The 13,244-nt window shown below is 39.9% G+C and overlaps 1 protein-coding gene across 1 annotated transcript in view; it reads left to right on the top strand.

Annotated features, from left to right (window-relative positions):
- The window catches only part of CLVS2 (clavesin 2), a 49,480-nt gene extending 42,494 nt beyond the window's left edge, over positions 1–6,986 (top strand). Inside the window, exons 4-5 of the mRNA XM_054393149.1 lie at positions 2,392–2,612; positions 6,899–6,986. Of these exons, the coding sequence (XP_054249124.1) occupies positions 2,392–2,612; positions 6,899–6,986 (309 nt within the window). The remainder of the gene's footprint in view (positions 1–2,391; positions 2,613–6,898) is intronic.
- The last annotated feature ends 6,258 nt before the right edge of the window (positions 6,987–13,244 follow it).

The raw sequence follows: 13,244 nt of genomic DNA, 5'->3' as shown, positions 1-13,244 counted from the left end.
ACAGATTTTGAACTATAAGATCACAAAGCCTTTTGTGTTACAAATATGCAAATGAAAACCCATTTTTTCAGGATTCAGTTGCACTCTGTTCACTACAGCTTCAACAAAGAACATTACAGTGCCAGATATGTTTGAGGCCCTTTTAAGTCAAATGTTGTGCAGGTATAACCAGGAGGTAAAGTACAGCACATGGGCATGCTACAGCATTAAAAATAAGTGACCAGGCAGTTGAACAGAGGTACTTAGGAGGTGCACTCTTTAGACACTTGAATCATTGTCATATAGTTTCCAAAACACTGCCTTTTTACAGCTGTTTTGTCAATGCAGAATATCCTTAAGAAACAGTCAGGTAGTTAAATATGGATTTAGAGTCCAAAACTTAAGTGTCAAACTGTGAAAGTTGTGCCCAGCACATAAAATGTTAAAATCAGCTTTAAAGAAAAACAAACAAAAAAACCAAAAACATGAGAAGCAGAATGAATGATTGTGACAAAAAACCCAAATTGAAGAGAATTCTCCTCAGGGTTTAATCAGGTTTGTTATTTACCTGTTGTGTTTATCTTGAATTATTTTGTGGGTTTTGGTTTGGGTGTTTTTTTTTTTTTTTAGTATACCTGGTAGCTTTGCAGCTGATAACTATGTTCAGATAAATGTAGTACTAGACATATAGAAATATAATTGCCAAGAAGTGAAACATTCAGTTGTAAAGGTGCCATAAACCAGATTACTTCCATATATTTGTTCTTTCACACAAGGATAAATCCCTTTCTGAGGTGGAAGAACATTCATAGAATCATAGAATCAGTCAGGGTTGGAAGGGACCACAAGGATCATCCAGTTCCAACCCCCCTGCCATGGGCAGGGACACCTCACACTACATCAGGCTGGCCAGAACCTCATCCAGCCTGGCCTTAAACACCTCCAGGACATTCCTGGGTTTGTGTGGTTGCAGGAAGCTTCCCACCTCCCCAGCTGACTGGAAGATGGGCTGAAATAAGCAATACAAGACAAGTCTTTTTGTCTCTCTGTCTTTTGAAATTAACTCTTTAAATCATGCTAGAGATTCAGATGTCCAGGGAAGTCCCTGCAAAGTGAAATGGAATGTGAATTGGCATCTGCCTGTGCTGCCCTGTGGCAAACAGGCAGTGTTCAGCTGTCAGGAGGCATCATCCCACCTTGCCTTCTTGGCTGCTTCTGTGCTAGTCAATTGAAAAAGAGTTAGGCACTGCCCACTCCAACTGTTTAGTTGTACAGACACTTTCTGGCAGGGCACTGGCTGGTGCCAGCTGGTGCTTAGATATTGCCCAGGAACAATCTGGGGATGGCATGGCCCAATGAGCAGTATGGATGAGGTGAGCTTGTTCTGGAGATGAAAGGAGTTTAACCATATGGATGTGAACTGTGCAGTGGCAGTTGCTCCTAGTCCCAAAAGGGCAAATCCTGGCCCATTTGATTTGCTAGTCTAGACTGGGACTTGCTGTGAGCTGTCTGTGTAGATGTGCCCACGAGCAGGCATTTCCACCCAGTGGAAAGTCTGCAGGTGCCTAGTGTCATAAAATCATTAATGTTGGAAACAACCTCTAAGATCATGAAATCCAACTATATGTGGAGGAGAATCCTGTCCCAGCCCAGAGGTGCTCTGTTTCTAGTGCTCATTGGTCAGATATTCCACATCTCTGATGAGAAACAATAAGGTTAAACATAAACACAAGTATACATGTCATATTAAAAGAGATAGATAAGAATGTAAATAATCTATGAAAATAAATCTACCAAAGCACTGACAGAAAATATCAGACAGCCCATCAGCTACTCCCTCATTGTTGTCACAGAAATGGTTTTACTATTATTACTTACTTCATATATTGCCAAGTATGGATGGTATTTACTAGTAAGAGCATATTAAGGAAGAAAATCTTTACAGTGGAGTTTTCATTGCATTGCACTATTTATCTTCTTTATAGAACTCATGGCTGGATGCTGAAAGTCAATACATATTTCACAGTGTGTATAGTGAATATTAATTTTATTTATTATTTATGCTCTTGATTTATTAATTTAATTCACAGGATTAAGCAGAGCAAAGAAGAAGAGGTAGGCAGTCTGTCTATCTAACCTTCAGTCCACCTAGTTACCAGACATCATTTCTGACCTTCCTTAGGCCCTTTGTCCTGCCAAGTCGTTCATGCTTTGATCACTTTGTAGGTTTATGAATATGCTTTATGAGCATGCTTAAGGCAAAGGTGATGTGTGCCTTGGTGGCCATCTCTGTTAGCCCAACATAACCAGAATATTGAAACTGTACCATATGCTGCAATAAATGATGATGTAATTGGGGCTTGGATGACTTTTATGCTACCGCTTTGTTCTTCCCTGCCTGTCTGCATATAGATATTCCTGCATGGTAATAACCTCAACAGCCTGCATCAACTAATACACCCTGAGATCCTGCCTTCAGAATTTGGAGGAATGTTGCCCCCCTATGACATGGGGACGTGGGCAAGAACACTGCTTGACCATGAATACGATGATGACAGTGAATGCAATGTGGACTCCTACAACACTCCAGCAAAGGATATAGAAAAGGATCTCTCTCCCAAATCCATGAAAAGGTGGGTTAAAGGTACTGTGACCTTCTAGTATTGACCTTCCTCCTGTGTTATGAAGCTGCAGATAGTTTATTATATAGGAGGAGCATTTTTTATTACTACCTCAAGAAGTTTGCTTGACTATAGAGCGTGGTGTTGATTATTACATGTGTGAGTTGTGAGCTGAGCTCAGCTGATGATTTCTGCAGTGCCATGTAGGTATTGTATATAGGACTATGTGTGGAATAAGCTGATAGCCCATCCCAGCCTCTCTTTTAGAGAGACTGTGCTAGCTGGAGTGAGCCTTGGTGCAGAAGGTAAACTGGGGAGCCATTATCCAGCTGGGTGGTGAGAACAACTTTTATCTTCCTCCATATCATAGCCCCATAGCCTGGTACCCACCAGTTTGTAGATGGCCAGACATTTACAGCATCTGAGTTGTCAGTCACAGTGATACACACAATATGAGAAAATGTAATGAGGAGAACCAGGACAAAAATCAGTGCCAACTGTTGTGCTCCAATCTGGTAAACCTGCTACCATTCTGCTATTCTCTTTGAGGAGATAAAGTAAAATTACTCTAAAACAAAGTGAAGAATAGGAAGAGTTAGTTACCCCTTCAGTAACTATGGAAGCAATGAGGTGATTCATTTGGGAGGTCCAACCTGGTCCAATCTTGTCAGGGCAGTAGAAGAGAAAGGGGAAAGATTACAGCAGGGTGATGGTAAAGATTACAGCAGGGTGATGGTAAAGGTTGAGCAAGGCTGCAAAATTCAGAGAGCAGATTGTAAGGGATAGGCCTAGCAATGAATCAGAAGAAAAATTAACAGGGCAGAAACCAATATGTAAAGTCATTAAAATTAAGTCAGAATATGCTAAGCTAAAAATTCAGTTTCAGTTGATATTTGGTACGAAAGGAAAATGACTCTGGAAGCAGATCAGACAGGATAAAATATTTTCAGACTCCTCATCCAGGAAGCTTTGGCTGGAAAATGTTGCATAGATTGGGGAGGACACTGAGGTTTGAAAGGGAGGTTTATTTTGGGAATGAGAGGGGACAACAGGAGATTGCCATGGGAATAGATGAAAGAGCATTGAAAGGGGAAATGGCAAGAGATTGGATGGGAGTCAGCTAGGATAGGGAGAAGCTAAAAAAGGTACTAAAGCCATATGACAAAGATGCAATTAACAAAAGTAGTGGAGAAAATGGGATGGGAAGTAGCCAGGGGAAAGGGAAAGTGAGAAATACATTTATATATGATTTTTACCTAATACAAGAATTGTGAGACAATAGAGAATCTGTCTTGCTAAGACAGGTGGAATTTAGGAGCTGAAATGCAGAAGTCTTAGTGTTGCAAAAATAAAGGTGTGAGAGTGAATAGCTTCATCCACAGATACAGCAAAAATAAACCATGAAAAAACCCTCAGGAGCACACTTTTGGAGGCTATCCTTGGCAAGCACATTATTAAATGGAAAAGCAGTAGCTTGACCAGATTATTCATCCTTTTTTGCAGAATTTTAATTCTCATTCAAATTGTGCTTGAAAAATCCTTCATGCAGAATTACACCCCAGTGAAAGCTTCAAATTGACATTCTTTGTCTGGATTAGCTGATGCAGTATGAGCTGTATTGCAGCAAATAAGTTTCCACATAATATTGAGCTGAAATTTCCACATCTTCCTGGCATTCTTTTTCAGTTAGCATGTCTACAGCACCTGCTAGAATCCTCCTTCCTTGCTGTTGGATATAAAAAGTACTAAGTAGACTTATTGTGCTAGCACCAAATAGAAGGGAGTGGTAGCAAGATGGACAGAAGGTCCTAGACTTTGATGTATTAAGTGCTCAGATTGTATTAGAACAGAAATAGAAAAGTGAAGAGACAAAGCAGGTAAGATCTTCATTAAAAATTAAATTTAACTTAAATTCTGCACCTGGTGGATTCTTTATCTGTTTAAGAAAACACTCAGTTTAATGTATAAAACCCCACGGCAGTAAGTCAATGAAAAGTCCTTACTTCTTAGAGAGTCTAGCAGATCTCCAACCATCATCTTGTTTAATTTGGCTTGCCATTTTAAAATCACTTTATTGCACTGCAAGAATATCTTTCTTAAACCTGCTGAAAATTCATTTCTTTGTTGCCTATTTTTACTCACATATGAACCACTGATGTTCCTATGGATCTCCTTGAACTTTTGGGTGACCTCTACCTGAAAGGAAGGTGAGGATGGTGGTGGAAATAAGGAGGTAATCCCATCTGTAGTACAGACTTTTGGAGTGGCACCACTGCAGCTGTCTCAGCAGTCATCTTTAGCTTGTGGCTGTGTCCAGCCATAGCTCTCATGGCTGAGGCACCCAGCTGGAGACCTGCATCCTCTTCTCACCTAACCCTGCAGGGCAGATATCTGGGTTGATAAACTTTGCAGAGTGTGTGGCTTTGGTTCCTCACCTCTGCAGTGAGGATTTGTAGTACAACTCTGTCCTGTTGGGGTTTGGTTGGTTGGTGGTGTTTTGTTTTGTTTTGGTTTGGTTTGGTTTGGTTTGGTTTGGTTTGGTTTGGTTTGTTTTGGTTTGGTTTGGTTTGGTTTGGTTTGGTTTGGTTTGGTTTGGTTTGGTTTGGTTTGGTTTGGTTTGGTTTGGTTTGTTGGGGGGTTTTGTGAGAATTTATTCAGTAATGTCTGTAAACTTATTTGGGAGATGTAGGTAGAAGGTGCTACAGACCTACACAAATGTTTTTTCCTTTGACATACCTTCATTCATGAGTTGCTGCTGGACGGAATGAAACATGACAGTAAATGTTGATTTAGAACTGAATGAAAACTATTTCTCCTTCCTCTTCAAGGCATCTAGGCTCCTGAGCTCGCACGCCATAAATCAGGATTCATGCAGTTTCATTTTCACATCTGCCTTGGCATCAAGGATTTAGGAGGCCCTTGGAATTTATGGCCAGTACTGCCTCACTGGGAATTCGAGGCCAGGTTTGCAGCCTTTCCAGCTCCCCTTCAGTTCCCCACACAAGGAACTGGAAACCTTGGCTGCTGGAACATTGGCAGCTGAGGAAGAGGCTCAGTTTGCTATTAGTTCTTGCATTCAATTGGGAATCCTTTGAAGTTATTACATTTTCACAGCACTTTTTATCTTGATGAACTGGATTTTCTGGGAGTACAGCTTCCCACTAGCAAATTTTCAAACAGCTTTTGCATTGGCACACAGTACCTTGTAAAGATTTTTAAAAAGCATTTTTAATTCAGTGGCTCAGTTTTCTGCCTGGGGAACTGACCAGCATTCTTGATGAAGGTTATTGTACTGTTTTAATTAATTTTTTTTAAATTATGTTTATCACAAGAGAGACCATCAGAAATTGAAAGCTAATTTTCTTGGGTTTAACATTAGTAAGGGAATGGGGTAAGTACTATTACAAAATATCTTTGGGTTTAGTATTTTTCACTAAGGCTTTAATTCAGATGTTTTTTCTTGTGCTTTTGAAAGTTTTCTTTGGATTTTTTGAGAAAGACCAAATTGTCTCCTGCTATCAGCCTCATTCATTGATTTCAGTGGATGATGCCAGTTTAGGAGGGGGCAACTGACTCTGTACGGTTACTTGAGGACAGGTCAGCACTCATGAAGATTTTTTGGTGCTGTAGCCCTCCACACTGACAATACCAGTGTTATTTCTCACTGATGAATCAGAGACCCTGGACAGATTCTACCATCATCACTAAATTTGCCCTTACCATCCTTCTCTGCTCTGTTTAATTTTGCTGATGAATGAGATTGATAGATGTGTCCTCTGCTCCAGAAATCCTGCTGGGCATGACAGGATTCCCTAGGGTTGGCTTAGGATCTCACACTTGCCTTTAAGTGCTATTCAGAGAAGGAGGAACTTGTGCTTCCAGCTGACACATACCACTAATAGCAGTGTGCCTTTAGGCAGCTGAGTGGCTGAATTGTGCCTTCTTTAACAGCCTAGTGCCATATAACCTTCTGCTAGAGAGGGTCAGTGCTTAAGTCAGTAGAAAAAACAGCTTAATTTACCCTCTGTTGTGTGCAGACCTGCTGACCATTTCACTGAAGATCCACTTTATTCCACCTTTTTTCTCCTGTACCCAGAAACCAGCACTGAGCCCTTCAAAGCCACCTAGTCACTCCCTGAAGGTATTTTTTTGACCATTTGCAATGATCCCATGCTTGGGTAATGCTGTAGCATTATTTTTAATCCCTGCAAGAAATTAAAATGAAGAGAAGAAAGCTGAGGTTTACCAGCATTTGTCTTGATCTAGAAATGTCAGATGAACGTGTTATCCCTCTGCAGGTCTCAGTCAGTTGTGGATCCTGGGGTGCTGAAACGCATGGATAAGAATGAGGAAGAAAACATGCAGCCTTTGCTTTCACTTGACTAACAGTTCCTGAGCACTGGACATGAACTGAGGTGGAAAGCACTGCCTCTCAGCAGCAAGCAAACTATTGGGAAAGAGTGTGCCAGCTGGAATCCTATTTACTCATGTTAATGTAGCATAATGGCAGGAGGTTTCACCATTCCACCGGAATGCTGGATGCCCTTGGGTGAAAAAGAAGAGGAGGAAAAAAAAAAAAAAGGAAAAGAAAAAAAAAAAAAAAGAAGGAAAATAAAAATGAAATAAAAACCTAAAGAGGAATCAATAATTTATTCTGTAAGTGCCAACTTGTTTGTAAATACAATATAATCCTCCAATTTGACTTTGTAAGTTATGGTAAACAAATGCTATGGAGATCAGTGACTGTCCAATATGTCAGTGAAATGCACCATGAAAGAGAGAAGAAAATGTGTGCATGCTTGCACACACACACACAGACAGATGCTGGACAGAGAAAAATATCAAAGCCAATTAAACATTGTCCTTCTCATAGGAAGCCATATTGCAGATAGCATACTGACTGCTGGTTTGTTTTCTCTCTGCAATGCTCATGTAGTGTGGAAGGATAAAGAGGGAAGCTAAGACCATGGAGATCCTGTAATTGGTTGAATATTTCCTAACTATAGGAACTGATTTTCCAAAAAAGCCTTGTGGCTTAGGAATGTGATTTGGCATAAACCATGTAGCATTGTGAAAAAAAAAAAGATCTCAGATGAACTGGAACCAACTCTTTGACGGCTTTGTTGTTTGGCTGTATGGATCTATGAGGTTTCTTCCTTAACTTTTCATTTACAGTTTGCAAGTAACCTGGCTTGTTACCCTGATCTGGGTGTTGTAATGTGGGACACATTGGAGTTACTTCTCTTGCAGTTTGGGTGCATGTCAAGAATTATTTTGAGAACTCTGTTCTCTCTCAGAATGGGAAAACAGTCCTCTAAATACAGCAAAATAACTGGAATTTGAAGGTAAATCCTGGCAGCAGAGGTTAAAACTTGCTGAATCCTGTGCACTGGGAGTCTGGATACATATATATATTTTTACCAATTTCTGGCTAGCATACAAGGTGACATTGTCAGACCAGTGTATTTAATTGAAGGTTTATACAAGAAATCCTACCTATTCAATGTACTTAGATATATTATAGATTGTATATTGAGACAACATCATTATTAATATAGTAAAACTTTCCATAGAACAGCAGCATCCCACTCCAAGCAAGGATTAATATCAATCAGTTGTAGCCAAACATCTCAGCCTATGTGTTTAGGACACTTTTGTTTCGGTTGTAGTGTAACTGTATATATTGAATATGTGCCATAATAGAGAAACACATTTTACCTCAAAAGGACAACAGGTTTAGCTAGGGGTTGGGTAGACAGCTGAAATGCAGGGGCTGTGTCATCTCTGTGTCTTGACTGATGTGAGCGCAGCCTGTTGTATGCTAGGTCGAGAATGTCACTTCTCTTAGGGCTTAACTCTGCAATCAGAGTGAGAAGACACAGGGTGCCCACCAAGATACTGGGATAGTTAGAGGCATTGCAAGAGCATGTCTGTGTAATGCAGGTATTAGGTGAGGATATACTGACCACAGGGGAGGAGATGGCTCGCAGCAACTCCCCCTCCCAAGCACCAGAGTTTAAAGAATTTCTTCCAGCACTTCAATGATCACTGAAGTTTCAAAGTCATTATGTGTAGGTCATCTCTGCTCCTTGCAAACTATATGACTGAGTAGGCTGGGATGAATTAAGAGAGAGCAGAGAGTGAAATCTCAGAAGTGTGTCATCTCAGATGTAACTCCTCTGGTGGCAGCTTTGGTGTTTCTCAGGGCTGAGACAACCCTGTCTCTTCCAGCATCACCCTTGATTAGCCCAGGCAGCACACAGATAAAGCTCTCCTACTTCTCAGTTCATTAGCAATGCAGAGAAATGGTGTGTGCTCCAACGTGCCATCACATTGCAGGAGCTTGTCTGAACAAGCCATCGCCTTTCTGTTTTCATGATATGTGTTATGAAATGCAAAGAGAAAAGACATGGAGCCTGAACATCTTTGCAGTCTGGCCTACAGGTTTTCAGCAGTAGAAGCTGTTGTAATATTGCTTCCCTGGTTTGAGAGACTTGAAAGACTGATGAGTTCTTAGACACTGTTTTAGTCACTTCTGGTTTTCACCTACCTTGTAATACCATGCTGGCTAGGTGAGATGTGTCTCTGGAGTTTGCACATGTGCCATATGTGAATGTATGTTGTATATGCCCACACTTATGGTTAGTAGAGTAGCAGATTGCTGTCTCCCTGATCTTTATATCATTATCAGACAAAACTCTTAACATCAGTAAAAATTTTCTCCTTGCAAGGGCTTTGGAATTCACTCAGTATTTCGTATGTATGCAAACAGGGTGGTGATCAAAATCTTCATGGCTGCTTACACAGGCCAAACCCTGGTGTAAACCAGCACAATGCTGGGTTTGGAGTACACCAGCTGTCTGGTCAGAAAATGCAAATGCCTCCTACATTCCCACAGAGCATCTTTGTAGGACAGTGTATCTGCTCAACTATATGAAGCTTAATGTTTGTTTTGAAGCTTGTAAGTTTGTTTTGTTTGTAAATCCTTTATTTGTGTAATTTATGTAATGTCTTCTGATGCCTGATTTCAGCTGCAAGTTAAGGAGTATTAATGTATTCTTTTCAGAGAGTGAAAGTAGGATACATTATAATTTTATGTAACTGGGACCTCATCTTTCACCAAGAACAAAAGTACTTTTTTCAGTAAGGTCCTCACTGTTAAAGAGTTGGGCAGCAGGTCTTCTTGGCTGCAGCTTTTATTTAGCTGAAGGAAATTCTGGCAGTGGTAGTTGCAGTTGTGACATTGGCTAAAACTAGGAAAATGAGCAAGAAAAACAATTATCCTTGACATGCTCTCAGAATTCTTTGAAAGCATTTCTCTTTTACACATCAGGGCTCATAAAGGGTTCTCACCTTTCCCTTGCTTCTTGTAGAAAAATCTTTCTAGGTAGGTCAATTTTTAACAGATTAAATTTGGACTGAATTTTTTCCAATCTTTATTGTCATAGGAATTGATGCCTAATTTTTATAGCAGAATCAAAGTGCTAAAAAGAAATTTCAAAAGCTTGGGAGGAATTCCTCTTAATTTCTTACCTTTGTTTTATACTGGGTAGCATAAACCTTGTTGTAATTATGCATGCTGATATGCATATATATTAAAAAAAAATAATCCTGCAATATGAGGAACTTAGTGGAAAAACTGAATACACCTGTCCAGCCAACTAAGTAAAAAAACAAACAAACAAAAACAAAATAAACACAAGAGAGGAAGACAAAAAAGTGTAAAAAAGAATAGTTTCAGACATTTGGCAATATCTAAAACTATCCCCTTATGTGATGTCTCTGCCATAAAGCAAATGTTTAAAAATATATGGAAAACTTGTGGAAACTTCCATGGCCAAAGCCTTCCTCCTGCAATCAGAGTTGTCAATAGTCTCTTGGCTTTATAAAGACAGGTAAACTGTCACCACTAAGCTCCAACAAACACACAGGCTCCTGATAGTTATTGGTTGTAAGATAGCTTTAAGATGTCTTTACAGAAATGTAAATTTACTGTATAGCATATTTTAAAAGATGTTTTGCACTCTGCAAACGTGCTATGCCTAGTTGCAGAAGATATTTGTAGAGACATAAATAGACTTAAAATGGAATTACAGGAATTAGGAGTACAGGGGACCTCAAGAGGTCATTGCTATGTGGAAGAGCAGATTTGCTTCAATGTCTCTTAAAGAACTGTGTTAGCTCAGTACCTTGCATGGAATGCTCTTTGTGTTATTGAATCACAGTCACAGCAAAGCCTAAGCACATTACCTGACAAAATTGTAACCTGGCAATATTTTGTTCATGCCTTTTCTTATTTACCTGTTCTGTTTGGGAAATTAAAATGTTTGCCATGTGTCATAAGAACTGCTGTTTAGAATGACCTGGGAAACACTTTGCAATAAGCTTTGGTCATGTCCCTGTTCCTAGGTTGTTTCTGTTAATATCAGTGTACTTATTCATCAAGATTTCTGATAAAGTCAAGTTTGAAAGAGCATGGAAGAGAGAAAAATCAAAAATCAGCCCTCAGGGTTTTGTTTAGAATATTAAAATAGGATTTGGAGGTGGAGAGGGGTGTAGGCTGAGTTTGGGTTTGATAATCTTGATTTGCCTGTAGGGCATGTTCAGCATTGGGTACCAGGATAAATTTGGAAGATAAATACTAATGTAAAAGGCAAAAGCAAAGTTTTCAAATAATTATACAGACAAATCACTTCATCAGGTGGCTAGCTGTGTCATGTCCTTCTAAAGAAAGGAATTTTGCAAGTAGCTTGTGAGCATATACTTGTGGTGCTGAGAGCAGGTCTTTAGTCCATGAAATCTGAAGCACACTGTAAAATCAAGAAAATAAGTTATCTCATTCCTCAGGTAGCAAAACAGAGACACAGCGAGTTGGAGACATTAAAATCCTGATGGAAGATATTCACATTGTGTTTATGTATGGCAGAAGTGAAACCAATCACTAACTCTGGTTTGAGCTGCAGGAGTGAAAAATGTGTCCCTGCTTTAGGTAAGAAGAATGTTTGTTTGTTGATTCCAGTCATGCTTAGTGTCTTTAGAAACCTACTGAAATGTTTTACCACAAGACCTTTACAAACCAGGGGTCTTCTGTTCTCCTGTGGTGTCAAATTGGATTATACATTTTACCATTACTGCTGAAGAAATGATAAAAAAAGGAATATGTCCCCAAATCAAATGCCTTTCTTGCCTGTATAATTGGTAGGCAAAAGGTAATTTACTCTGAAGACTACCAAAAGGAAATCTTGGCTGGCCAGTAAGGAATTCTGGACTTGGTGAGGTTGGATCTCTTTTTGAGGGCCTTGAAACATAATTATTTTCCATTAACTCTAGAAGGAACATTGGTATTTTATTTAGAAGCAGATGAAAAGTGCAAGCCAGGCAGAGAAGACCCACATCCTGTATTGCTCTGTAACCTTGAATGATCCTGTGTCAAGGGGTCTGTATTTGCCCTTCAGTCTGCACTTCAGCTTTCAGTTATGTGGGAATTTTTTCCTATCAGCTTTTGGGATCTTAATTTTTTTCCCCCTTCATATGGGTCTGTTGTCACAAACCAGCATTGACCCCTGTTGGACTGCACAATTTCCAAAGTGATTTGGTTGTTTGAAAAATAACAACTTGTAGTTTGCTGGGCAGTGGTGGAGTTGAAATATAAGTCACAAGCTCCTACTATTTCGTCACTCATCCTTCAGTGTTTTGTGTGTGTAAACTGTTTTGGTTCATAATGGACATGTCAGGCTCATAGGAAATGAGTTTAATAAAAAAGAATAAAAGAGAAGGTTTCTGCAGTGAGTTCCAAATCTGAGTTGATGGTATTGCTGTGGAATCCAAATGGAAGGGAAGCACTACACCCAGACAAAACAGAGAAGCTCCAAGCTTCTGATATTTCCTTATGGCACACAATATTTTTTGTCTGAAAACGTGGCCAAAGTATTTTGTCTATGGGGACTGGCAGAGTCACCCAGCTCTGCTGCTCCTGAGGTGGTCACTCACAGCAAGTCCTGCCTAATATAGGTATGACAAAGCTTGCTTTTACTGTTGGCAAAGAATGCACTTCCAGAGAACTGGCATATCTGCCAGTTAGCAGCAGACAAATGGTGGGGGTTAATCAGGATTTGTACTTGGTGCTGAAACACTGCTGTGATTCCTTAAAGAGACTGTCATGGCAGCAGCAGCACACAGCAGTGCCTAAAGGCAGGCATCTCAAATCAGATCCCCTGGTTAATAAAAAATTGAGGGCAGAAGAAATAGAAGATGATAAACACAATAATTGAAATGAAAAACAGAAGCAAGCCTGCAGTGGAAAATCGTATGAATGGCAAAAATTATATGAGTGAACTTGCATGAACACTTGCAAGAAGTGAATAGGAATCTTGTTTCCTCCATCTACATTCTAAGCAGAGTTCTCCTTTTTCCCATGGCCTACCTTGTATGGCCATGGTGGAGTTTCCTAAATCTTTGGAATAAGCTTGTGTGACCATGTGAAATTGTAGGTGCACTAGCTGAGCTTGTGAACATGGTTTAATGGGTTGATGCATGCCACCAGATCCTCACCTGGAGAGGGGCCCCAGAATGACTGAGGGCTGGTACCTGAAGGAATATGAGGAATGTTTTGTCCTGCCTAGCTGAAGAAATCATGCAGGGAGA

The sequence above is a fragment of the Indicator indicator genome, chromosome 27 (assembly GCF_027791375.1).
Source record: "Indicator indicator isolate 239-I01 chromosome 27, UM_Iind_1.1, whole genome shotgun sequence".
Classification (NCBI taxonomy): domain Eukaryota; kingdom Metazoa; phylum Chordata; class Aves; order Piciformes; family Indicatoridae; genus Indicator; species Indicator indicator.
Note: the sequence above shows the minus strand (reverse complement) of the source record. Positions and strands in the feature narration are given on the sequence as shown.